Genomic DNA, 26,221 nt, shown 5'->3' with positions numbered 1-26,221 from the left:
GCGCTCTCCACGCTCTAAAGGACAACACTGTGTTTTGTGAAAAGCTACTTGAATCCCTGCATAATTAGAGGTCTCATAGCTGTGTTAAAGATGGGGGCGGAGAAAGAGGCCAGTTGAGCTGCGTTTGCCAATTCAGAGTGAAAAGCAGATAGCTGGGTTTTCATCAGATTATGTTCATTAAACAGGGGCTCGCTCAATAGACAGAACAAGTCAGAGTGGATCAGAGGGGAAAACGGAGAACACTCAGTCAGTGATGCAAACGCAGGACTGTGTTTCCCCCTTTTCAGTTTTGTCGTTTAAGTGCTTTTGGAAATTTCTGGGCAAACATTGAGCTGATCTTATTAATTAGCTATGAAATAATATGTCTGTCCACTGTTATGCTCACTTCAAAGTGATGCAAAAGCACCAACATTATCCTCAGATTATCCAGTAGAGAGGTTTATATCTAATTACATCACACATAATAGATAGGCTCTACTCATACCAGAGTTTTCGTTCCCTGGGTGGAAACCCAGGACCAAATTATTCTTCTTATGCCCACTGAAATACAAATAGTTAGGCTTCTTTTACAGGATATCATGGTCATGAAATATAATATAAATCATTCTGTCTTAGAGACGTACACGTAACTCAGGATTTCCACAAAGACAGGAATCTAATTTCATATATGAAAAGGATCCTCAGACACTCAAAAACTGCTCTTTAACCAAGTGTCAACAGATGACATTGAATATCTTTTAATTTAATCTCATAATCTCAGTGATAAATCTTAGGTGATTCTCTTCCATGACAGAAAACAGAGTAAAGCTTGACATTTCATTTTTCCATAGTAAGTGGGATGATCAATAAAATGTGAGGAGAGTAGAGAATGCTTTGTCAAAATAATGTTTCTTTATATATTTGCGTGTTTTTCTTTTACAGATTAGTTTACTTTTTCCTCTCAGTATATCATTTGATACCAGGGTTTTGGGCCACCAAAGAAAAAGGGAGTTTTGTTACTTCCCTGTTAAAGCACACTTTAATTAGTGTAATGAAAAGGGTTGCAATCTTGTATGATTAGTGTATAAATAAACTGTTATGTTATTTAACTTCATGGGAATCTAAGCATGTTCAAAATACTGCCAATTTCTCCCATTGCAGCAATTATGAATGAGACTTTCCATCCCTGTTAATATATATGGTTAAATACTGTCAGTAATTGATGGCTGTCTTGTTAAGATACCTTGAAAGTAGCATATACATTTTATTATAAGGGGTCATGGGTAATAGCTGTTAGGGTGTCTGTATATTTAGACACAGCTTGACTGTTTAGTGTAGAGCAACAGACCTCATTTTCCACAGCATGTACGCCACAGAGATGTAATCAATCTCACCTGAAGAATTATCAGTGAGGCAATTATGCAAGGCAGGCTCTTTTCATCTGAAGCACTGGCATAATTAAATTGACATAAAATATCATTAGAGGTGACAGGCTGTTATAAGACACGGTAATTGACTGCTCTTTCAGTGTGGAGCCGCCTCAGCTCAAGAGAGTGGTTGACACTCTGGAGAATGCTCCCATCTAGTGACAGAACTTGGTATTAATCTGCAAACAGGCAATGATTGTACCACAGCATACTTAACATTTATTGATTTTGTTAGTTATTGACAGATCAGTCTTTACATGTAATTTATTGATATGATGTGATATCGCTTTCTGTACTGTACAGTATTTATAGAGCAATATATCCATCTGTTTTAGAGTATCCTGGGAAAAAAAACACACACATATTAAGTTACTGATCTCAGTCGTAGGGGTGATCTGAATGCCCTGAATACATTCAAGGAAAATGGCTGGATGTTATTCTGACTCATTTGACTTATTCTGATTCATCACTATATCTCAATAAGCAGAAGATAACAAATAAGGCCAAAAGGGAAAAGACAGAGATCTACATATGAAAAACACTGTCTTATTCTTCAACTAAAAAGTGACAGAAAGCCAATGGGAAAAAAAATTACACCAGAACATCTCCCAAAGCTGGAGAACTGTAACTACATCAGTAACTACATCAGTAGCGGGAACTACTTTACAAGTGTACAAGTTGAAATTGGAACAAAACTCTAGAAACATGAAAGCAGCAATGTACTGCTGCTGCATTAATCCCACCACAGTCATTTGAGGAAAAAAAAAATTGGAGTGTAACACAGCAGAGTGCAATCTATCAGGCTCCGGTCAGATGGCTTCAGTGGTCGTACTCCTTATCAATGAACTTGGCCATACTGCTCAGCTGAATATTTGTAGTGCCCTCATAAATGGTACCTGCACACGAAGACCAAACAAAGCATTAGAATAAAGTCATACTGTATAAAACAAGGTCAATTATGTCAAATTCCCCTCCTGCTCAGTACACAAATCTGCTGCTTTCACTATCAGCAGACAAGGGGGCTTATTATGTGGCCTCGGTCTGCTGGTGCTCCAGCTGGAGAACCACAGAGCCAAAATGGAGGTGATGAAAGGAAAAGTGACATTTTGCCCTGGCAGTTTCCTTGGCTGCGTGTTGGCATAATGACACTCTGAGAGGGGAATTCCTGCAGAGTCCGATTACAGCCGCTGCTATCATGCACCTCTCTCTCCGCCCCACTCTGGTCCAATCACAATCCAACAGCTACACCCGACCTTCCTGCAGCTCTCACGGGTTGTGCCCTTTCCACATTGTAGCTTTAGTCACTGTTAGCTGGATCACGTCTTATCTAAACAACTATTTCACAAACAGTGTGCAAACACAAATTAATATTTGCCTAGTGGTGCAGTCATGCTCACCAATTTTACAATCTCTGTAGTATTTCTCTATGGGATAGTCCTTGGTGAAGCCCACTCCTCCCATCCATTCAATGCACTTAGATGTGGTTAGAGTAGCAACCTAAGGAAGAGAAAACATAACAGATAATATAGATATACACTTATTTATGAAGAGAGTAATCAAGATTCAGCAACACAAATAAGACCAGGAGAATGATGTACAACTGATTAAACAACTAAGTGCCACAACAAGGAAACAATCCTTAAAGATAATACAGATTGAGCTGTAGTTAGTGAATCCGGAAGCTTACCTCTGCAGTGAAGTATTTAGCCATGCAGGCTTCCTTAATGAAAGGTCTCCCAGCTTCCTTCAGACGAGCAGCGTTGTACGTCAGCAGCCGGGCAGCTTCAATCTGTGTTGCTACGTGGGCAATTTGGTGCTGCAGACCCTGGAATACAAAGAGTGACATAACAATATACAGTAAGTACTCAATTAACAATACACTGGTCACCAGAATAATGTGAATTATTACAAACATGTTATGTAAAAGAATGGAGATATTGACCTGGAAGTCAAAGATGCGTTTTCCGAACTGTATCCTCTGTCTGGTGTAAGGAATGGTGTGGTCAAAGCAACCCTGTGCCAGTCCGAGCATCTGAAATACACAGAGGGCAAGTTAGCACAAACAAAATTTCCATTTCACATGTGGTTATCTTGAGCAAGCAAAGAACATGTCTCATGTCTCACACATCACATGGTTTACCTGACTGGCAATCCCAATGCGGCCCTCATTCAACATTCCGATGGCATACTTATACCCATGTCCGATCTGTCCCAAGATGTTCTTCTCTGGTACCTATGGTGGAGAGCAGAAAGTTAGGAAAGGTCAATGTCTGCATTTGCTTCACATCACTGTGGTGCAGTACAATGTGTTTGATAGTACCTTGACATTGTCAAAGTTTAACGGGCAGGTGGAGGATGCACGAAGGCCGAGCTTGTTCTCCTTTTTGCAAATCTCGAGCCCCTCAGTGTCCCGGTCCACAATGAAACAGGTGATTCCTCTGTATCCCTGTCAATCACAAGTAAAATCTGATGTTACCATTTGTGCATTTGTGCATCATTTTTGGCTGACAACAGGTAACACGATAGGACAGTTACTGACAGCAGAGGGGTCCACGTTGGCCATCACCAGGAATACACCTGCATGCTCTGCGTTACTGATCCACATCTTGGATCCGTTGATGATGTAATAGTCCTTGTGTTTTTCAGCGCGTGTCTTCAGAGAGAAGGCATCACTCCCCGACTCTGCTTCAGAGAGGCAGAAGCTTCCAATCTGGGAGACATGACACAGACACATAAGGAAGTGTGAGAAAAACACTCTGAGAAATGTGGTGAAGAATAGGCAGAGTCAGTCATGTGATCTATAACAATCGTTCAACTATTTGTGGTCATAGCTGCCTTCATCTTCTGATTACATTGAGGAAGCGCCATTTAATTTAATGTCAACTCACTCACCATGTCTGTTGACAGTCGGGTGAGGTACTGTTCTTTCTGAGCTGGGTTACCCAGTTTGGAAAACAGTGTGTTGATCAGTGTGTTCTGGATGTCACAGAGCACCGCCACGGAGGGATCCACCTTTGCCAGCTCCTCAATGACCAGAATGGAGGAAAAGAATGAAGAGCCAGTGCCACCGTATTCTGGGTCGATCTCAATGCCCATGAGCTGTGAAAATTCAATATCATTGAATGGACTGAATGACAAAGACAGGCAATGACTTAAATGCAATGACACATCTGTTAATTCAGTTAAATGGATTACATACACCCTGCTCAAAAAGAGACTTGATCACTTCCTCGTCCATTGCAGAATTTTCATCCATCTTTGACACAAGTGGAGCGATGCGCTCTTGTGCATACTTTTTCACTGTCAGACAACAAGACAGATGTTTAGTGTTTTAGGAATTTGTGTTTCCAGCTGTGACCAGCTGACCCCCATCTCACCTGCTTCCCTCATCATGCTCTCCTCCTCTGAATATGTCTGAAGGGGAGGAAAGGAGACCATCCCAGCCGCCTGGTCTGAGGCCACATCTGGGGCAGATCTGGTGGACCTGCTCCTCCAGCCAGCCTGGCATGCCCCCCATGGTCGGGAGATCTGTCTGCAAGACTAAAAACAGGGCAGAGACCGAGTTGTGACAAGAATATTAGACTGTCATCATTCATCACCAATGGTATAAGTAAATATATTAATCGTTCATCTGTGGAGTGAGCTGACACTGTTTAGTTTGTGATAAACCAAGTTCGTTTGTTTGCTAGTGTTAGCCGCCTGTTAGCTAATAACGTCACGTACGCAAGAGCCAGCCAGGTTAAGCAATTCAAAAATAAAATACGTAAATACTGGAAATTGTGTTAAAATCAGTGCAAATGTAAATAAATATGACCATAACAGCCAGTCTCACCTTAGAGAAAATCCTGACCAACGGGGCAGCCATGCTTCGTTACGAAATGTTTATATGCTGCTTTCAAGTACCTCTTGTACGAGCCACACACTGGAATGCTGTGGTTGTGTAATAATGGTATACAATAATAATGATAAACTGTTGCGCGAGTACAAAATAAATTCAAATTGTCAGGCATGGCATGATTGAACAAAAGTAAACAAGGTACATAGGAAAAATGTACCACTGCTGCGAGAGTCGCTTTTAATGTGCGTATTGGTCATCATATGTTTTAGAAGGTACCCGAAGGCAACAGATGCGTTTTGTGTACACACGGAAAACAGGCTTGCCAGAGGAAAAACGGAAGCAGTCAGGCATTCACTTGGTAACGGTTGTAGCCGATAATAATTTATTCCCAGGTTCCGATTTTTACATTTCTCTCTGTTTGGCGATGTTGTTCAGTCACTGAAAGGTAAGATGTGAACTGGGGTAAATATGGTGTCAAATTATCGGTGTTGGCTAACATTAGCACATAGCGTTAGCACTGTTGTTAACATTAATGAGCTAACGTGCTTTATGGGTAGCTAGCGGCGTTAGCTACTGTTGGGTTATGAGCTGTCAAATGTGAGAGCAGAGTTGTTACATGTCTGACCTTCGACTCATGTCCTCTGGATATTTTCAGGTTTAGCACAGAAGAAAGAAATGGAAGAGATAAAGACCGAGCCTGTGGATTTTGTGAAGGAATTTCAAGAATACCTGACACAGCAAACCCAGCATGTAAACATGATCTCAGGCTCTGTTTGTGGGGAGAAAGAGTCAGCGGAGCCGTTTCAAGCCGGTGGGAATTAAGAACAATAAATAACAGAGCACTATTTCTTTAATGAGAATAGAGTAAAATGTTAAAGTCATGGTGTGTTTGTTTTTAGCTGCACTCAGGAGTGAGCAGAATGGTCTGGACCCACCGTCTGTGGAGGTGAGCCTGTCAATGGAAGACGGGTCAGACGTTCAGATGGATGGCTTGGAGAGGACTTGCGATGGGAAGTACAAGTGCAGCTACTGTAGCTATGCCAACAAGGGCATGGCTCGCTTAATAGAGCACATCCGCATCCACACAGGTCAGTGTTTCCACTGCATTCATTCACTAAGGCAACACTATGCCAAAAAACCAACAGTAGAGAGAGACTGCAGATAATCAAGACACAATGCTGAGAAGCTGTTACACCAGTGGCTCTCAGGGTGGGGGTCATAAAGGCATTTCTTACTTGTAAAATTGCCTTTTTGTCATTGGAAATGTTCCCAGTCAGATACCACTACTTTTACTGTATATGTCAGCCACAGCAACATTTAAGTTCTCTCATGTAAGGTGTAGACTAGAGCTCTTATGATACCGATGTTTACCAGCAACTATTTTAATCCATCCATCATCAATAGTCATATTTATGTCAGAGTGATTCTGTCTGCTGAACTGACAGTTTAAGTTAGATTTCAGTTAATTAGCTAGGCAATTAAAGATTAAATATTGGAACAAGAACTTGTAGCAGTCCCTTTTTTGTATCTAGCCCCACTATGTGTAATTCTTTGTGCAGCACACATACTACATTTTACTTTGTGCCCTAATTGCTGTTTACTATTTCACTGTAAATCATTTAATATCAACTAACTGCAATTATTTCTTCTCCTAAATGTTACCCAGGAGAAAAGCCTCACCGCTGCCAGCTATGCCCATTTGCCTCTGCGTACGAACGCCACTTGGAAGCCCACATGCGCTCACACACGGGAGAGAAGCCGTACAAGTGCGACCTCTGTGCCTTCCGCTGCAGCGACCGCAGCAACCTGTCACACCACCGCCGCCGCCGCCACAAGCTTCTGCCCACAAGGGTCGTTCGCTCTCCTTTCACCAACAAAAGGATGTTGAGCGCCTTGCAGAAGAGGACGGGCTCGCTGGGCTTCGGCCGGCGGCTGCTCATCAATTTCAGCCCTCCCTCCATGGTGATGCCAAAGTCAGGATTATCTGAGTGACTTGTCTCACAAGATCCATCACCATTTGAACAGCAGTGAGTATAAGAACCCTCCCAAGGTGGATGAGAATGACAGTCGCAACAGGGGTGCTAATGGTTTGACGTTTAATAACCCACTGGACCAGCTGTCTACACTTGCTGGCCAATTGGCTGACCTTCACCCTGAGTCTCAGACTCCCGCATCCCCAGAAACGGAGTCCTTAAAAGACGAGAAGCCCATCCTCATACACCAGGTGTCTAGTGAACAGGTTGCAGTGTGTTCAAACGGAGTGCAGACGTCACCACCCACGAAAGAATCTCCCACCTCAGGCCACAGGAGCTGCAGTCCTGCTGCCTGCCTCGGTTTTGAGAACAACATGAATGCTCTTACTGCGAGCGTTAACAACAACAGCCAGCCGAGCACGCCCGGTCCTAGCCTGACTGCACCGGACCAGCAGCAGTTACATAAATGCCAGCACTGTGATATTCACTTTTCCGACAATATCCTCTACACCATTCACATGGGCTGTCATGGCTATGAACATCCTTTCCAGTGCAACATCTGTGGACACATGTGCATAGACAAATACGACTTTGCGTGCCATTTTGCCCGTGGCCAACATAAAAAGTGATTCCTTGCAACATGCCGCACTTGTACAGCATGTAAACATGGTGACACTGATTTTTATTTTTGTTATGTACAGTGTACTATCTACCTTACACTCATTAACTGCGCTATATTTTTGCCTCACTGCAGTTCTACGCAGTCCCCCAGCTCGGTTCCACGTTGCTCTCAGCTTTGAGCTTTTCACATTTGAATAGACAAACCACTTGCAGCACAGAATAGTTAGCATCTTACAGTCAGTGTTAGCTAAATCCCTCTGACCACTGTCATTCTATGCTAGTACAGCCTCCAATGTTTGGAATAACATTGTGATTTGGGGACTTGACAATGGGTCACCATGCTTTCACTCAGCTCTTACATAGGCAGCTATATATGAGACATTTAAAATAAAAGACTAATTAACAGTATTTAAAAATGAACATTTCAGGCCTTCACCAGCTCGGTATCCACTGCAGGGCTATTAAACTTCAAAACAAATGTCATTTTGTCCACCGTCTGTATATTTGGTTGTGAGGCTAATTATACACCAAAGTTTCCATCTCCATTAAATTAGCTGGGCACATTTGCTGTGAGAAACTGAAGTGGGAGAGACTGACCACCTAATTGGCTCATTTTCTGTACAAAACTGAAATTTGTGTCCAGCTGGACTCATTATAATCCTGCTTGCTGTTCAGATATGTATTTATACCTCACTCCATAGACTGTAGAAGGTGTCCAACCAAATCAATATTTTAGATATTGTTTTTCCCTTGTTTGAAAAAAAAAAATTATACCCTTGAACCCCTTTTCTACAAATATTTATAAAGTGTGTTGAGTAATTTTGTGGTACAAAATCAGATTTCACTGTAGCCACTTCTTATTTGTGTAGTAGCTGATGTTGAGGCACTGTTAAGATCCAGGGTAACCCTGTGACTCCTAAGATGTAATGTGAAGTAATGTTACTTTTTTACTTCTAGTAGTAGTTTTTGATTTTGTAGAAATCTTGGTCCAAAGTAAATTTCATTTGGTTTACTCGTTTGTATGCGATTATCTTATCATGGACAGAAGATGGGAATTTTGAGATTACTGGGCTCTTTAATCTTAAGTATATCACATGTATCCTGACAGACAGGTAAAATGTTAGCTGATCAACATTTTATACCATACTTGCAGAAACCATGTACTTGTCTACTACACAGTTGCTTATTTTGAGTTTGAAGTGGATTTTGAGGAAAGTTTGGGCTTTAAAAAAGTTTTTATTTCTAAATAAAATAATGAAAAGATAGACATATTTTTCACGAGTTTGTTTCACTTAGTGCCACAGTGTTCCACAAACTGAGGAGCAAGTGACCTGCATATTACAGTGACATAAAAACAAATTACATAACATTCACTTGTGACTTAATAGCAATTAAATCTAGCTTTGTGGAAAAAAGTCATTTATGGTCATTTATGATTCTCAACATGATTTCCTTTTTCTCGTGGTCAAAAACATCCACTGCTCTTTTCACCACACGTTCCACATCAATGTTCTCTTCTTGTGTTAAGGACGTTTCCTGAAGCAGCTGTTTCCGCAGGTTGTGAAGGAATGTTGCCTTGGAATCGTTCAGCTGTGTGGCCAAAGACCTCATGTGTTCGGAGGGCACTTGATTTCCTGACGTTAAGGTGACAAAAATATCATTATGCAGGGCTACAAAAGGGCAGAGTAAGATGTCAGATGTGTAATGTTGATCAATTTGTGAACTGACCTCTGGCAGTCTTCATGGCTTCAGAGATCAGGCGTCGACAGGCCTGGTCAGCCTGGTGAACCACGCTGGTAGCGCATTTCAGGCGGTCAGCTTCCTGCACGGTATGAGATGACAAGGCAGCTAAATTCTCCACTTCTGCAGCTACATATTTAGATTAAAGAGGGGAATGGGGGTGAATTCTGACACACCTTTTGTTCAGTGTTGTCCTCTACAGGTCTCAGCGGGTTGCTCAGCGCAGAGGAGATCAACTCCATCACCCTCTGGCTGAAGACAAGCCATACAGGAGGAGAAACAGAGGTAACCAATTGATACCAGTTTAATGTACTTAAGTGAAAAGTGAACTGCTGATTCTGCTGCCTTACATGTCACATTTGGACAAATTGTCTGTAGTGTTTAGCAAAATGCTTTTCGTCTCCCATGAGTTCTGTGGATTTGGAGCCTCCAGGCGCTTCACCATCTCCAATATCACCTCGGTGGGAATGGGTTCAGACCTGTTCTGGTTTCTGCTGATGCAGGACTCCAAATCACAGTGTAGATACACCTGACAGAACCCAAGAGAATCTGCAAAGACAACTGACAAATTAATTCAACCAAAGGGACAATATTTCAACTGCATAATGGTGGCTTTGTATATTTAAGAACATGATAAATTTTCATCACATACCACCAGTTATACACTGATTTCATGCAGCCACCAGCATCAGGTTTTTTCCAGGACACTAACACATATTTACTCATGAAACTTGCTTGGAATCACTAATTCATCATAGTAAACATATAACTGCCTTTAAATGCACCAATATTCTGTGCTGCATTCAGGTGCTTGCAGGAGCTAAAACATGCAAAACTATGTGTACAGTCTCTCATAAACATTCAAGTTAGTGGCATGTGCCATACACTTTCTTGCAAGTTGGTACACTTCATATCTCATGCTTGGGTAGTAGAAGTTGTCATCCAGTAGAAAGAGAAGTGGTGCCTGGTCAGCGTGAGAGTGGTCCAAAGCCTCAGGCTGCAGCAGAGCGCGGATGCATTGTTCCCATGCAGCGGTGTTGATCTGACAGCTGTTGCTGCTGCTTGGTACATCTGCCAACACTTGAGGTTCCTTCAAGAACTGCTCGATGCACTGCAACACTGCCTGTCTGTGTAACTTCCATTCAGTGTGCTAGAAAGGAAAATAACAAAAAACTTGGCACTCTCCATCATACAACTTAAAACATCACTGATTATCACATTTGTTTTGATTATCGACTATCTGCTTTTTTTCTGATATTATACAACATTTAATACAGTAATTCTATGGAAACCTATGCAACATTTGCATTTATAACTTAGTTTAGAATTTCTGATTACTGTTGTAGGAAAAGTTACATTATGCTCTACTACAAGTCTTACATTAATTAAGGCTGGTTTCTAGATTATGGACTAATATGGATCCTGCACTCGCTGTAAAAAGCTCCCAATTTAGCTCAGTTGTCTTTACCATTTCTTGCAGTTTGACACCCTCCTCCACCGCTCTGGTCTGAAAGGCATGCTCGGGGATCAGGTCATCGTACGGCACCACAGTGGCTCTCCATCCCTGCTGCGGGGCGGCGCTGATGACCGTGCGGACCAGGGTGGACTTACCAGCGGCAGGCAGCCCGCAGAGGACACACAGACAGGCCGGAGCCCGACTGACACCTGCGTCCTCTTCTGCTGCCATGCGCTACCAGAGAGCCGGTTTTAAACTGGACTTTTTACACTGTGTCGTAGCCATGCGTAGTTGCACTGACAGCTGACTTCCGCCACCGAAACAGGAGGAAAACATGTGACTTCCGGCCATGATCCTTTCAGAATAAACGCCCCAAAAAGTGACGCAAGGTATGTCTTGACATGGCCTGTCAGTACAATGCATTTTCTTGTTTCATGTATTTATTTATATACAGTCTATGGCTTCATGCTTATTTCTGCCAAATTACCTGATACATTTTTTTAATTACAATTAACATTCACAAAAATTCACAAAATCTTTAAAATACTTTGGGGAAAAACCATCATAGAAATACAATATATATATATATATATATATATTACAGTTCTTGTGCACATATTTGCAATGAGTGATAAACATTAATCTAATAAACACATAGAGAATATTCAAATAAATATTTACACATTTACCAGCCTCATCCACCACCACATTACTACAATTGACCTAGTAAAGGTGCTGGCAACAAGTTACAGAGAGTCCATTATCATCACAGTGTTTTAAAATAATCTCTTCATACAGTGTTAAGATGCAGTAAACTCATACATTAACAATACAATTGGAAATATTTAGTACAAAAGGGGATTCAAATGTCTGGCTGCTTGGGTGGGATTGGTCTGGGCACCCCGGGGCCCTGCCTGGGAGGAGCTGGAGGCTGTGCAGGGGCAACACTTTGTTCCATGTTCCAGTAATCCAGCTCTCCATACCTGAAACTGACAGGTTATGCAGAAATTCAGTTCAACCAGTTACACAGGTTTGATTGTAGACTGAAAGATATGATCCCTGTGTATGTGTGAGGGCAATAATCACTAAGTGAAAAACAGAAAGTCAAAACAGTTCATACCCAGAAACTGGAGTCGAGTCAGCTGGTAGATTTCCAGGCTATAATTAGAAGGAAAAAAAAAACCCAACCAATTTATGTCAGTGTCATACTAAAATGAAACCTTGTACCTCTTGTTTTTGATTTACCTATTTAATTTAATGTGACCAGATTTTCAGATTATGAAAACCAGGTTTTCCAGTTTGAAAAAATGAACATGAACCTGCCTTCCCTTCAGCAACAATCAAGAAAGACAACAAATATTTACCCTATCAGGAGGAGTCTGTGATTGTGGCTGGGTTGTGGCACTCTGAACATTTCTGTCTGACTGTACATTTGCATTTCCGTTTCTTGTATTATGTGACCTGCAACAGCAAAAAATAAGGAAGTTATGAAAAGCAATTAACCCTCCTTCAAATTATAAAACACTGCAACTGCAGTCTTTATCAAAATATCTATCAGCATATTTTTAAGGTGTGTTGATGTTTACTTGCGGTGGCGCTTCAGGCAGAGGTCCAGGGAATCTCTCCTGAAGATGTAGAGGAGCACCAGAATGACAATGACCAGGACAGGAACCACCAACAGGAAGAAGATCAACAGGCCGTTCCTGAGGGAGTAGTCTGAGGCGGACACGATCAGATCAGAATTAGGAACAGGATATGTAACTGTATTAATTCCCCAAAACTGTCAACATGTATTCCTTCCTCCTAATTCAGACTTACAATATAGATCACTAGTGGTAGCATATCAACCAAATCATATGGCTCGCTCTAGTTTATCATGCTCTTGGCTGAGAGGCAAACCAGCCTGAAAAGACGCTTAACAGTGAATGAAAACAATGCTTGTGGTTTCTGATCCATCATTATTATAAACATTGGCAACAGATGTAAAAAGGAACCACTCCCACCACAGTCACGCCAGCAGCAGATGATTTATATATGAGCATTATGAAGCCTTGATACAGGATGATTCCAGGCCACACAATATTGTATAAACTTACTGTGTAACTAGTGATGCAGTGGGAACTTGTTAGAATCAATTTAAACCCACCTATCTGAGCAGGACCGCTGTCAATGCTGCCGCCTCGCCCAGAGGTGTCACAGTTGGGTGGGGCCCACCCGTTGTCACAGTGACAGTGCCCTTGGTCATTACATACCTGAGGAAATCATTATTACAGCTAAGTCAGACTTGTTATTAGCAGCTGGTAACTGATTAAAGCAAGTAATGAAAATGCTGTTTTACCCCTCTGCTGTTGCAGGTGGTTTGGGCATCACAGTCCAAGTTCGGCAGCAGAGCAGAGGCATTCACACACTTAAAATCCAGGCAGGCCTGAAGAGAAGACTTACCAGTTATTAATGCAAACAAGATGAGTCACCAAGTGTCAACTTTTTTACTTTCAGAATGGAAACACCGTCCTGGAACACGTCAAATCACATAATTTCCTGGTCACATTCCTTCTTCTTGGTGTGTATACTTCTTACCGTAGTTCCCGGCCTTTAAAGTTTGCTTACCTTTCCTTTACCGCAAGGGCTGCCAGGGTTGACGTAGGCAGGATCCAGCACATCTGTGCCAAGGTTGAAGTCTGCATTGACACAACTTGACCCATTGACTATTTGGATGCTGACGTGGGCACCGTCAGGAGGGTGGTTGACGTCCACGTTGGTACACTGCACCTTTCCACACATGGCGTCTCTGCGGGGAAGATATAAGAGAAATCATTCAGTTCTCAATGCTGCTAATGAGCTAAAAATTATGGATGGAATAAATGATTGAGTACTTACGCTACAGAACATTTGATGTAGTCTCCTCTACTGGTAATGCCACAGTTTCCAAATAGGTTTCCCTTAGTATTTGCATGTTGAAAACAGATATCTGCTGCCTTTTTTGCTGGATCTGCCCAAGAGAGAAATAAAAGCCAAGATAAAATATCAATGGGAAGAGAACTGAACTAGTATCTTGCTTGCTGGTAGACTTTCAGCTGATGCATTCCAGACTGGACTATCCATATCAGCTACTGTTTCAGCTGTCAATGTTGAATGTACCTGGTGCAAAGAGGTGTTTGCACTGGTAATCATATGTCTGACATCTGCCCTCATAGCAGTATGCAGCATTGTTTAGGCAAGGTAAGCCGTCCATGACGTAGAAGTCCCTGGGACAGAACGCGCTCTGGCCATCACAGTATTCAGGAAGATCACAGGTGTTGAAAGACTCTCTGCACTGCGTTCCAGCTACTCTGATCTAAAATGAAAGCCCATCACACACAACAACAGAAACTTTTTCTTACAAGTGCAAAGGATGTTTTCCCAAGTACGATTTAATGCCAGTATTCAGTGCAGTCCTAAGCTATATAATTGCAGCCTCATGTCCTGACCTGACAGTTGTCACAGCAGGCACCCTGAGCGCAGGAGGCCCCACTAGCAAATTTACAGGTGGCAGGATCACAGCACTTATTGTTGCATACCTGTATGAAATGGAAACAGAGCAAAATTATGCTTATCACCACAATACAAAGACAGAAAATGCACTCGTGTTGCACCAAAAGGTTCTTGATTTATCTCGTGTATACTCATGCAGTATTGCAAAATAACACACATAACACATGACAAGATGAAGTACTCAGTTCTGTAACTTCTCAAGTTTATTTGGGAAGCAGTGCGCTACCTCTGGTTTGCCACAGTCACACTGCTCTCCTTTGTCCAGTCGGCCATTGCCACATTCAGCAGTACCAACCACATCTGACGGGAGGGGCTGGTTTCTCAGACACACGCCTCCTCCACGGAGGATCAGCTTCTCAAAGTCTTCCGCACTGCAGCTGCTGAAAGTGGCGGAACCGCTACAGGGTAACAGGATGAGCCATTAATGAAAAAGTCAATTTGGACGGGCCTCACATTATAAAACAATCAGATCATATGTTCCACCACTTATAACCACTTGATAAATGGACTGAGTGTATATGCAACTGTACCTATGTGAACTACCTCTGAAAGAGGCTACATTATACACAAGCAGAATATGCTATGTACTGTATATAGCTACTCTAGGATTTTAACTACTGCTTTTTAAATTTCATGTTAATATTTTATGGAAGATGTTTTACCCTGCAGCCCCTCCCATGATGCAGCTTTTTCCATCGCATGTGCAGCGTTTATCGTCGTGATTCATGCCCAGGTTATGACCCATCTCATGTGCCACAACAGCGGAGACAGAAGGCAGCCTGTCGTTGCTATACTGTGAGAACACACCAATTATATTCAGTGCTATAATCCTCATTAGTTTAGACACCTAAATATGTGGAGTTATTAATCAATATTATTATAAAAACAGCATTTTGCTTATTTAAGAAAATGTATTTTATTTGATTTAAGGTGTAATAATTTTTAGTTGATCAGGAAGTTATTTTTCCTTCCAATGTGACTATAAAGAGAATTTTAAAAAAACAATGTCAGGCAGCACATGGCAAAGGAATCTGAAGAATCCAATAATCCAAATAAAGATGCCTCATCGTGGAGCATTGTAAGACTGTGTTCAAGTCTAACCGGTTTTACTCCTGTGTTATTCAAAGCCTCTGAGAATGAGCTGCACTTATAGAACTTCCCATGAATAATGCAGACAGTATCAGTTTCTACAAAAAAGCTTAGCTGCCAAAGCATCAGAGTGTCAGCTGGTGTTAGAAGTTAAAAGGATGTTGAACTAACCACGTTGATTCCTCCAGAGGTTGCTACGGAGCAGACGGTGCCCACGAAGGCCATACCTATCACACCTCCTCCGTAGGCCCCGGGCTGACCCCTGAGAAACAAGAAGACCAAGAGATAAGTCACAAATTTGACTCATTGTCATCTGATGGTGTTATATTACTCAAAAAGAGTCAGAGAACAGGCATGACTTACACAATGAGCTGGCCAATGTCATGCTTGATCTTCGGTATCAGAGTGTCTTTCCTCCACTTAACAAACCTCACCAACACTTCTCCTGCAGAGCCATCCACACTAAAAGGATTACTGTCCTTAAAAACCTCCAGGCCCACTAGCACGACACGGATATTCAGCGATTTGAAAAACTGGAATAAAACAGAAAATAACAACAGATGATTTTAAGGCTTAGCTTAGCACTAGCACAAAAACATTAGAATGTATTAAAGTTTGTCACAATTTCAATTTAAAATCTCACCCCGTCCAGTAGATTAGCCATTTCCACCATCTCTTCTTGTACCGCCGTATCATTTCTTTTCTTAAAATTATACTGTAAATACAGTTAACACAATAATAAAAGATCATTTCAGGTATATAGTTAGATAAATAGACTGATTAATACTTTTAGGGACATAATTCACAGCATGGGAAAAGCACAGCAACATCTGTGGGATAAAAACACTGACACATTCCCTGTTGGCTAATTGGAGGCTGATGACTCAGTGAGTACAGATTCATACCCACCCTGAGATTATCGACAACCAGCACCAACTCCACATAACTGGTTTCTGGTAAATTGCGCTTCCTCTATTGAAAGAACAAACAGGAAATAAGGATAAGCAGTCACTCAAAAACCGTCAGCCACTGTCCATCTTAAAACGTGTAAATATAAGTGGTGGAGTATCCGAACCCGCAGCAGTGAAGTAAGCGATTGGCCAGGCTCAAAGGGCTTGTAGCTTTGCTCTGATGCAGCCTCGCTGACAACCCCACACGTCGCAGGCTCAGGCTGACTGTCCTTCAATAGGTACAGAACGTGTTCATTGTTGGGAGACTGTGGTAAAGGCTCAATTCCATAAGTCTCATTTCCAAAGATGATCACACCCCTACAGAGAAGTTGTGCATAGCAGACAAACCAGATAAATGCCAGGCCAGGGTGTGGTGCTACAATCCCATATTGTGACACTGCATAGCATAATGTACTTGAGGAACAGAAATACACAGATCGATTTGGTTAAGTTTTACTTTAAAGAACCTTTAAACAGTAGCAGGGTAATATGTGGGAAAAAAATGAGGTGATGGAAAGTTTTACCACAACTTTAATGTGTTACTTGGTAACATAGGTAAAATCAGCATCATATCTAAATGAGAATTTCCCAATATTCATTCAACAGTTTTTAATTGTATGGCAAATGTATCCAAAATCATGTAAATCAATCTGATGTTCAAGGTAATGAACTGCACTATGCATTACAATGGACAAAACTGTTCAAAGACTCTTTACTGAAGCCCGAAACTTCAATAAAAAGATTCTGTTGCCCCAAATCGTTAATTTGAACAATAAAATATTGTGAAAGGATAACTCAATACGATCATAAAATCATGACGTGGTTCCACTGCAAGGGTTAGGGTATGACTGATGACTGAGCAAAGCCAAGCTTTAGCTCCATTTATCGCTCAAAGGAGGAAGTTAAAACAACCTGAGGCCATAGCAAGTGCTGAGTGCCACCAATGAATTCTCATATCCCTCCACCTCTCCATGGTAATAGCAGTGCACCTGGGAGAAGGTAAAAGAAAGTTTTAAAAAATGGGTTAATGGTTGATGTTCAAAACAGCCTTATAAACCGGAATGTGTGAGGTGAGTGTTGACTTACACGTTGTTTTGGATATGATGAGCTGTGGTTGCCGCTGGCATTGTGTGAATATTGAACAAAGTTTTCGGTGTAAAAAGTCTCTGCCAAGAAGAGAAAAAAAAAAAAAAACATGAGGAATATTTGATCTGAAACAAGGACTTACAGAAATGTCAGTGTGAACTAACTCTGTGCATACCTGTTAGTTTTTAGATGAAGGAGATGCTTTGTGTTGTTTATGCTGAGTGCATACGATATTGCCTCCTCTTCATATTTCTGAAATGGTTCAAAAAGAAAGCATTCTTAATGCCATCATATTAAAATATATCAGTTAAAAAGATCAGTAAATAAGAGCTATTACCAACCTCTTTTGACTGGTTGTTGACACTCCTTGTCCTTCTGTGAATCACCTGAGGATTTACAATGGAGTATTTGGAAAGTTTTGATGTAGGCCCATTGAAAATGTCTGGAAGAAACAGCAAAACTGAGAACTTATTCACCCTCTGACAATAGAAAATTGAGAACTTATTCAGTAGTTAATTATTCTCAGGACAAGAGTACTAATAATCCACACACACACAAAATTCAATTCATCAATTCAATCAATAGTCGTCTTTCTTTGGAGTTACTATTCCATTTCATGAGGAATCGTGCGCAAAGAAGAACAGCAAGCTCTTTTTCCCCGGCTCCATCGAAGGACTACACAACGTAACCCAAATCCTCACCTTTGTTGTCAATCCCATTAATGTAACAAAGCAAGAAACTGACGAATAAGATGTATTTTCTGACCATAATGCCGTTTAAAATCTGCACATTATGTCCCCATTAGACCTAAGGTACGTCTACAGTTAATGAATTCAAGGTGCTCCCCCTCCTTTCTGCTGGTCAGGTGCGACTTGAAAATGGGTGTGGCTTAGGACAGATGAGCTACCTAGCAGGAAGGAAGCCTCGAATGCAGGGGTAGATTGGCGAGAGTGCAAATATTTGTGAATAGATTTCCTACACACTTACCGGATAACTCACGGATACTGGGTGACTGAATACATTGTTCATGTAAAGACACAGTAAATACTTAGTAAAATCGAGCTTTGTTTTGATGATCTCTGAACCAAAATGTAAGCGTTTTTAACACCGCCAAACATAATATTTGCTGTAAATAAACGCCGAGGAGACCTTTAGAGATATCGCGTGATTTTAGTAGTTATTACGTCACTTGCGTCACGGAAGTACTGAGCAGCGGCACAGTTGAATTTTAGCAGTCTAGTAACAGCTAAAAGTAGAACTGTGCGTTTGAACATTTACTAACGATAAACAAATTCTCTTTTAGTGTGCTCTAAAGCTCTTTCTGGTAGAAAGTTGTCACGCTACACAATACCTGCTCAAGCGCTATCCTGAACCAGGTTGTATTTCGGTTGTTTTAACAACCTGGTGTAGTCCAAAGCTAGTTAGCATGTAAGCTAATAAGCTAACCGTCGTTTTAAGTAATTATAAAATACAGAACACCATTTCGCTAACGCTTAATAGTTAAAACTGCGTAATCTGTGAGCATTTAACAACTCGGACAAATTAGAACCTGACTAAATCATTGGTATGGGCTTTAATTAATTGAATCATGTATGGCTGCACATTATATTCTAAAATTGGCTCAATCATTGAAGAAAGGACTGCCCAGCAGACAAGTCTGGACAAACACCTCACTAGTGGTGTCAGTCCAAGTTGTATTGTGAGTATACATGCAGTTTTATTTCATGCTTAAACTGCTAGGACGCATCTCTGTCTAAAAATGCTTGTCTCGTGTTGCTTTCTCCTTTTATCCAGAATGACTGAACTGACAGACTTTGAACCTTTAGCAAAGAGATTTAGAGTTGGAACCAATGCCCCAACGTCACCTTCATCTTCTTGCCGAGGTAATTTGGTTAGATAATACTTAACTGGCAGATTATATGTCAGGCAAGTTACTGGCTTTATCTTAGTGTCTCCTCTCTTTGTAAAACAGTGTTTTTCTTTTACTTTTCAGGCCCATCTTTATGCAGTAAGAGCAAAGATAATGAGACAGCAGATGAAGAAAAGAGCAAAACAACACAGAGATGAAGACAGATATTCAGCCAAAGACTGAAGCAGGCGGTTTGCGACGTGTGAAGTCAAACGTTTCTCAGAGAATCGGTGTCAGACAGCAACAGAAGTTAAAAAATAGAAATACTCTTGATCAGTGGTTAGTAAAGCCCAGAAGAAACCCAAATGCAGGCGAAGCGTGCTAAAACCCAAGATGATGTTGAAATTGTAGATGAGGGTGGCTCTCAGAGCACCTCAGCTCAATCTATGGACTGCCAAAATGCTGAAAAACCTACAGTCTCTGACACAGATGAAGAAACCCAACCCTTGACACCACAGGACCTGGAGGAAGATAATCCAGTGTCACCAGCTTCCAAGAATTCTGCAGGGAGCGGGCTTATGCAAACATTGTCCCACAGTGGTGGTGAATTAGAAGAACAAGAAATGGAAACATGCCCAAGAAGCCTAGAGGACTCTGTCAAACACAATACCAAAATAACAGATTTCTTTTCAGGGACTTCATCACCATGTCTGCCTGTGAGACGGCACAGGCCAGATAAGTCTCCAGATAGAGAAGATGCAGACAAGGAAACTACATCTGCTGATGCCAAGCCTAAAGTCAGATGGCTGGGGACTCCCATCAGTGAGCTTAAGAGAATGCCTGAATGTGGTGGGCTGCTTCCTCCACTGAAGAATGTTCCTGGCCAGCACACTGTGATGATAAGGGTTTGTGCATTTCTTTCTTTTTTTATACTATCCACAGCACTCAAGATTGTTGTGTCATAGAAACACACAGAACTTTCATTCATAATCAGAATCTTAATTAAATGGCTACAGGAACATTCTATCAGTAAGTGTAGTTAAATTCTTTAATTGGTCACTAGTGCCTTTTAAATATTAATATGTTTGAGGTTGGTGTACAGTGGCATTTTATCACATTTGAATTCAGTATTTTATCAACTTAAAACCAGAAAAAGGAAAAGTTAATGTTACTGAGCAATGTAACATACCATCTCTCCTGCAGCATATTGCAGCAATAGGTTGTGCAATAAGAAGATATCTTTCATAACAGCTTTAAGAATAATTTGTAAGGCTGCAAAACCAAAGTGTTACCATACAGCAATGTAATTTTTAACACGATGAGTATTCTTTGAATTCCTCTCAAATGTGCATGTAATTGTCAGTACAACTTTTGGTTTGCACACAGACATTGCACGTATTAATATCATTTTTTTCACCAACTCACATTGACAGACAGACCTTCTCCAGAATGGTAAAGTACCTGTTCCATATCCTGCTAAGTTTAGGGATACCTGGGACGACGTCCATGTCAAGATGCCCTGTTCTGGTAGTAACCTGTTTCCCGTAGAAGATGAGGTAATGTTTTAAGTGTTTGTAGATCTGACAGTATAAGAACAATTAGTAGTCATGTTATATAGGCACATAGATCACATATTTAACATGCAGTCACATCATGTGCCTGACTGAAGGCATATTCTGTCTATTAATGAGGTTGACAGAAGGAGTACAGTGATATTTAATTGTACTGAGTGTTGTTTGAAAGTGTCAAAATATCACTCTGTGTAATAGTTGTTTGGGAGCAAAATTGTGGTATAGAATTGTTTTACTTGTTGTAAATGAAACAACACAGCATTATCATTCTTTGTATGTTTAAAGCTGGCCTGAATTTACCCTGCAGAGACTTAACAACAGAACTTGTGCTTTCACAGGAAACACGAGAACTGCAGAATAAGAGCCGATGGGAGTTGATCAAGGAAACTTTGAGCAAGAAATTTACAAGTCCACTTGATTTGAAGGCAAGTTTCATATCTGTGTCTCTATAGTTGTTACCAGATGGTACCACAAGATGGCAGCATGAGCCCACAGACTGTGAGGCACACTGAGGTCTCTCTGAATTTGTTTGATTGTTAAGAAGACTCATTTTACTAGTCATATAATTAGTGAATTTGTTTGTTACAGGATGCAGTATTGAAATACAGTGCCTCATATGCCAGGAAATGGGACTTCACAGCTATACATTTGTACTGTACTAAGGTAAGAAATATACATATCTGCTGTGGTTCTGATCTTTTTATGAATTTTGCTGCACCCAGAAGTAAATTGAGTTTCTTTTGGTCTTAAAAGTGGAAGAGACGTTGAATTAAAACTGGCATGCAGACATGTGAACACAGATGGGAACACATGTTGAAGACATTAAAGGATTAACTGTAGACTAATGAAGCATCAGCTGTCCAATCATGACACTAAACTGCTCAGCAGAAGGCATCATAAACCAGTGGTGGTGCTTCTTACAGAGCCCAGGTCAAAGAAAGTGCAGATGGCTCATTAGTTAGTGGTGATAATAGCTTCAGTTTGTGAAAGATGCAGTGGTTTGAATGTCTCATTTGACACCAGATGAGATTTAGTGAAGTATAAACAGTATTTAAGTGGCACTGTGGATCGGTATTGATAGATAGGCGCAATGTCTTCCTAACTCCATGTGCAGAAATTAGTCAGTACAACTATGCAGACATTTTGTCATGTTGGTTTCTCCACTGCTTGAAAAAAGAGTTATTAATTCAAATGGTACATACAGTATAATGAGCCTGTCATGTAAGGGTGAGTGAAAGTCAAAAATACTTGTCTACTTGTTTAAATATATTTTGTCAAAATGTCTGTGCTGTGTTGTTCTAAGGCATTCTCAAGCACTGTGTGTGTGTGCGTGTGTGCGTGTGTGTGTGTCTGTGTGGTCCCTTTTTGCAGCATTACATAAATACACAATTCACGTAATCACAGTTACTTGAACTTAATTCATTTAAACACATTTTATCATTGTGTGCTATCTGGACATGTTAGGTTGGAGTTATGAGGCACAGATTGTAGGGCTATATTTTAGAGGGTGATTATTTATTATTTACTTTATCATTTTCTTTTACTGTCCCCAGCTAAGTCATTTTCTTTACAGGCCGAGTGGAAAATAGGCCTGAGTTGCATCATGATGGCCAGAGCGCTGTTAGTTCATTGGTCATTGCTCAGAGTTGTCAGTGTCTTCTCCAGCCTTGTTTTGAGGCCATCCATCATCTGCTGTCTAGATGCACTCTGCGTCATCCTGTGTAGAGAATCAGGGAGGGCTGTACTATTGTCTGGCTCATGAAGGGGATGAGAATATTCCATCTGCAGAGATGGGCCATGTTGTGACATGAGTGTTTGATATAAGAAATCCTGAGCTGGTGGGATTAGATGGATAATAGGCTTTATTTTCCTCAAAGTAATGGAACACTCATCTGCTATATCAGCTTCATGTTTTGTGGTATCTCACATTTCAGGGAAAAAGTACATGTAATGCCAATATGTCAAATGTGTTTCTGTCATTTTTGCACTAGAACAGTAATGGATTTTGCGCTGGAGAATGTTGCAGCCCTTCAGAGGCAAAGTGGGAGTGCCAGAGAAATAATTTAATCTTTTGCCAAAAGGTCACATTTAGTAACTTGTCAGAAATGAAAATGGCTGGCATTATATCTCAGAGAGTGCTTTACCCCAGCCTCATGCTGTTGAATCAATTGTGTGCCATATGTATATGTCATAAATCATATAGAATGGGAGTTTTATTAGATAAAATCTGAACATGTTAAGAGGCTTTAGCCGTTGGCCAAGTCGTGTTGTCAAAGCTGCCAGGTCTACTGGAATGGCAAAATTAGATTTTTGTCAGTCTACAAAATGTCAAGTACCATCAAGCACATTGAAATTAGTTGGATTTGAAGTGTGTTGCCAATATATTGTAACTAATTGCGTTAAACATTTGATCATGCACTGTTTTGTTGATTGAAATGAGGGATTATGTGTTGGTATCACTGATCGGTTTTTCAGGAATACAGTTATAAAGTTTTGCCTGTGTGGGTGCATGTTTGACTGTAAAATTGTGAATGTTAAAAGTGTCACAGTTATGTGTCATCATACATACCTGCAGGTAACTTTTTAGGCACACATATGTGATTTTGCTTGCATAATACTTTTGCTTTATTTATGCTATATATTATTGCAAAGTCGACATACAGTTTCTCTTAACCAAGCCTGTTAATTGCTCCTGTCCCTTATAAAATGTATTCACAGCTTGTCCATGTTTAAATTGTTTTCAAAATGCTGACAAGACAGTAGCAATAATGCTACATATGTAATATCTGTGATGGAGTGAAGAAATTGACCCATAGCCCACTAAATAGTGTTGGTGTTTGTTACCACATTCAATTTTAAAAACCATTCACACAGCATCCAACATATTTGATGTATTTCCAGTGCAACACACAAGTGAAATGGGCAATGGGAAACAATGCCATGTAAATGTACCCTGATTTTCACTTTGTTACTTTTCCCTAGAGATGCAAGATTGGAAACACTATAGCAGGATGAGTTTGAGTGTCAGAGAAACGTAGACATGAATGGCATAGAGTGACGGGCTGGGCACCTCCATTGAATATTCATCTCAGCACTCACACCTTATGAATAACTGAAAAGCTGTTGACAGACAGCATCACTTTTGCTCATGTCTCTTTCTCCAGCCATATTTACGGTTATGAGTGTGGAAGTGTTTTATTTTTACATGGTCACACGTCCACAGATGCAGTCAAGCAGATTGCTTTATTGCTCGGACCTGTGGGGAATAGGAACAGGAGCGAGAGGTGTTGTGTTAAATCTATATGGGAGCTCTGGGTTCTCACTGCCCACACACCCGCATCTTGCTTGATTACTTTGTCAGTTTGGTGTGATGTACAGACCTGTATCATGTCATACAGAGAGTTAGTTCAGTTGATTTGATGCACTGTCTTCAGCTGATTTAAAGAGCTCGGCTTATACTATACTACCTCAGCTATATCCACTGTCTCGCCCTGTCAACTGCCTTCATTTATTACGCCCATAGGAGCAGTTTATGATGTCAACCAGGTCATTACTTATGACAGTGTTTAGTCAGGCTTACTTTGCCATAATATGAATGTCCTAGGCTAAATCACCAGTCAAGGCTCCTTGTCTTGGGAACACACTGTCCTTTCTATTCCAATCCTCAGTCATTTGCATCTATTCCAGGAAGACTGTTTAATCAGCTGGCATGGTCCTGCAGCCTTGATGAAATTGCTTTGTGATTGATCATTCTGACATTTTGCAGCCAATATGGGTGTAAATACGGGTAGTACAGTATCTTATCTAAGATATGTTCATGCATTTAGGCAGTGTTGTGGAGTCATGGATGGTTGGTATATTACTTTAATACTTGGTTCTTCTGATATTATTATAGATGAACTGCCCAACTAAAGCCAGATGTATTTTAATAATATGAAGGCATATCTTTCACGTTCCCTTTTAAAGGTCCAATATGAAATGATAGTCAGCTAAACAGGTTTTTGTTTTTAACCAGCTGTCTCATTTTTAAGAGTATTTCCCTTTGATGTCCTGCATTGCTTACATTTCATTGACATTTGTTTCTGTGAAAAAAAATTACATAAAATCTCAATATTTTGACATGGATCAGGGCTGTTAGTTTCGTCTATCCATCTCAAGCCACTCAGCCCAAACAGCTAATAATGTCACAGCTGAGTTTTGTGGCAAAACAACAAACATAAACAGATCTCTTGCTCTCTCCAAGGTCCTGGAACCTGATGCTGCCGAACATCTGTTTGACTCCCTGCTGCCAGACATGGTGCAATTAGCACTGAGAGCATCTGAGCTCTGTACCAAGGTAACCGCCATCACTAACCAATGGACACTGACTCGCTGGTCTGTGTCATAGTAGATCACCGTGGCAGGTTAATCCCAAAGGTCACGACATGACAAATAATCTTTTGAAATGGTTGTAAAAATGGTGAGGTCAAGGCATGTAGCCATTGATGGTCATTTGTCAGGCATTTTTTGTCCTGGTTCTTTGGCATGTAGATGTAGCTGAAAAAGTCTACTCTACTCAAAGTGGCCCACATTTATCAGTCAAACCGATTTTTGCTAAAACATTATTCATGAATGCACGTGGCAAACTGTGGTGTAAACCATCAAAATTAAACCTCAGTGTGTAGCATAGAAAGTTGAGCTGTCCCCATATAATTTTTCTGTAGCCTGTTGTTAACAGAGTAAGATTTATTTTCAGTGAATGGAAAATTGAACAGCTGGTCTAAAATCACTCTACTGAAAATTCCATTGGTCTTTGAAGTGAGAGATGAAGAGATTAATATTAAAGGAACCTGAATGGATTCTCACATTTGTTCTCTACTATGACATAAAAAAAACTGTGAAATAGCTATTTGAATTAAATATGTTTTATTGGAGATCTTAAAGTGAATATTAGCCCTAATTAGTGCTGTCTTGTTCCTTAATTGGTTATTTTCCAAAATCTTGGCCATGTATCTTACAGCCAAACAAAGCCATCTTTCCTGTTGGTCTGTAGTCTTAAAGCAACAAGCTCTCTCTATTGTCTTCACAGAATTGCTTATACGGATGCATTGTTTATTTCTAAATCCTTAACC

The 26,221-nt window shown here is 40.7% G+C and overlaps 5 protein-coding genes across 6 annotated transcripts in view; 2 read left to right on the top strand and 3 right to left on the bottom strand.

Annotated features, from left to right (window-relative positions):
- Positions 1–1,602: 1,602 nt before the first annotated feature.
- On the bottom strand, positions 1,603–5,459 carry acadsb (acyl-CoA dehydrogenase short/branched chain). Its single transcript, XM_018699211.2, has 11 exons — positions 5,239–5,459; positions 4,784–4,946; positions 4,606–4,706; positions 4,299–4,505; positions 3,946–4,116; positions 3,727–3,852; positions 3,547–3,639; positions 3,349–3,438; positions 3,094–3,231; positions 2,804–2,903; positions 1,603–2,302 (listed from the first exon to the last, which is right to left on the bottom strand). Exons 1-11 carry the CDS (start codon positions 5,269–5,271, stop codon positions 2,226–2,228), a joined length of 1,299 nt encoding a protein of 432 aa, XP_018554727.1. The 5' UTR covers positions 5,272–5,459; the 3' UTR covers positions 1,603–2,225.
- A 78-nt stretch (positions 5,460–5,537) lies between these two features.
- Positions 5,538–9,105, top strand: LOC108899016 (zinc finger protein Pegasus). Its single transcript, XM_018699212.2, is given in 5 exon segments — positions 5,538–5,689; positions 5,900–6,055; positions 6,144–6,332; positions 6,911–7,212; positions 7,214–9,105. Coding segments are annotated over 4 exon segments (1,260 nt in total). The 5' UTR covers positions 5,538–5,689; positions 5,900–5,919; the 3' UTR covers positions 7,847–9,105.
- On the bottom strand, positions 9,055–11,375 carry LOC108899017 (L-seryl-tRNA(Sec) kinase). Its single transcript, XM_018699213.2, has 6 exons — positions 11,047–11,375; positions 10,464–10,728; positions 9,929–10,127; positions 9,755–9,830; positions 9,567–9,660; positions 9,055–9,472 (listed from the first exon to the last, which is right to left on the bottom strand). The coding sequence occupies exons 1-6, from the start codon at positions 11,263–11,265 to the stop codon at positions 9,255–9,257; spliced, it is 1,071 nt and encodes a 356-aa protein (XP_018554729.1). The 5' UTR covers positions 11,266–11,375; the 3' UTR covers positions 9,055–9,254.
- Positions 11,376–11,517: 142 nt separating this feature from the next.
- On the bottom strand, positions 11,518–18,589 carry LOC108899009 (disintegrin and metalloproteinase domain-containing protein 9-like). The gene is given in 23 exon segments (XM_018699200.2): positions 11,518–12,023; positions 12,155–12,192; positions 12,399–12,495; positions 12,621–12,750; positions 13,181–13,286; positions 13,373–13,459; positions 13,642–13,822; positions 13,912–14,023; positions 14,173–14,368; positions 14,502–14,591; positions 14,792–14,963; positions 15,228–15,358; positions 15,826–15,916; positions 16,018–16,187; positions 16,298–16,369; positions 16,564–16,626; positions 16,730–16,922; positions 17,517–17,593; positions 17,691–17,756; positions 17,758–17,770; positions 17,866–17,942; positions 18,032–18,132; positions 18,392–18,589. Coding segments are annotated over 23 exon segments (2,457 nt in total). The 5' UTR covers positions 18,459–18,589; the 3' UTR covers positions 11,518–11,896.
- A 300-nt stretch (positions 18,590–18,889) lies between these two features.
- The window catches only part of LOC108899010 (poly(ADP-ribose) glycohydrolase), a 41,884-nt gene continuing 34,552 nt past the window's right edge, over positions 18,890–26,221 (top strand). The window contains exons 1-7 of one of the 2 annotated variants that reach the window (XM_018699201.2): positions 18,890–19,389; positions 19,485–19,573; positions 19,684–20,444; positions 20,973–21,095; positions 21,449–21,535; positions 21,699–21,773; positions 25,354–25,446. In XM_018699201.2, coding sequence (XP_018554717.1) covers positions 19,905–20,444; positions 20,973–21,095; positions 21,449–21,535; positions 21,699–21,773; positions 25,354–25,446 — 918 coding nt within the window. In that variant the 5' untranslated portion in view covers positions 18,890–19,389; positions 19,485–19,573; positions 19,684–19,904. Of the gene's footprint in view, positions 19,390–19,484; positions 19,574–19,683; positions 20,445–20,972; positions 21,096–21,448; positions 21,536–21,698; positions 21,774–25,353; positions 25,447–26,221 lie in introns of those variants that run through there. The other variant, XM_018699204.2, reaches the window with a different exon arrangement.

This window comes from Lates calcarifer, linkage group LG23, assembly GCF_001640805.2.
Source record: "Lates calcarifer isolate ASB-BC8 linkage group LG23, TLL_Latcal_v3, whole genome shotgun sequence".
In the NCBI taxonomy this organism is placed as follows: Eukaryota; Metazoa; Chordata; class Actinopteri; family Centropomidae; genus Lates; species Lates calcarifer.
Note: the sequence above shows the minus strand (reverse complement) of the source record. Positions and strands in the feature narration are given on the sequence as shown.

Coding starts and splice junctions, on each gene's coding strand:
- acadsb (XM_018699211.2), bottom strand. CDS start 5,271: ATGGCTGCCCCGTTGGTCAGGATTTTCTCTAAG. Junction 4,707..4,783: donor GAGCATGATGAGGGAAGCAG/GTGAGATGGGGG, acceptor GTTGTCTGACAG/TGAAAAAGTATGCACAAGAG. Junction 4,506..4,605: donor AGTCTCTTTTTGAGCAGGGT/GTATGTAATCCA, acceptor GAATTTTCACAG/CTCATGGGCATTGAGATCGA.
- LOC108899017 (XM_018699213.2), bottom strand. CDS start 11,265: ATGGCAGCAGAAGAGGACGCAGGTGTCAGTCGGGCTCCGGCCTGTCTG. Junction 9,831..9,928: donor AATTTGTCCAAATGTGACAT/GTAAGGCAGCAG, acceptor GCTTGTCTTCAG/CCAGAGGGTGATGGAGTTGA. Junction 9,473..9,566: donor AGCCATGAAGACTGCCAGAG/GTCAGTTCACAA, acceptor CCTTAACGTCAG/GAAATCAAGTGCCCTCCGAA.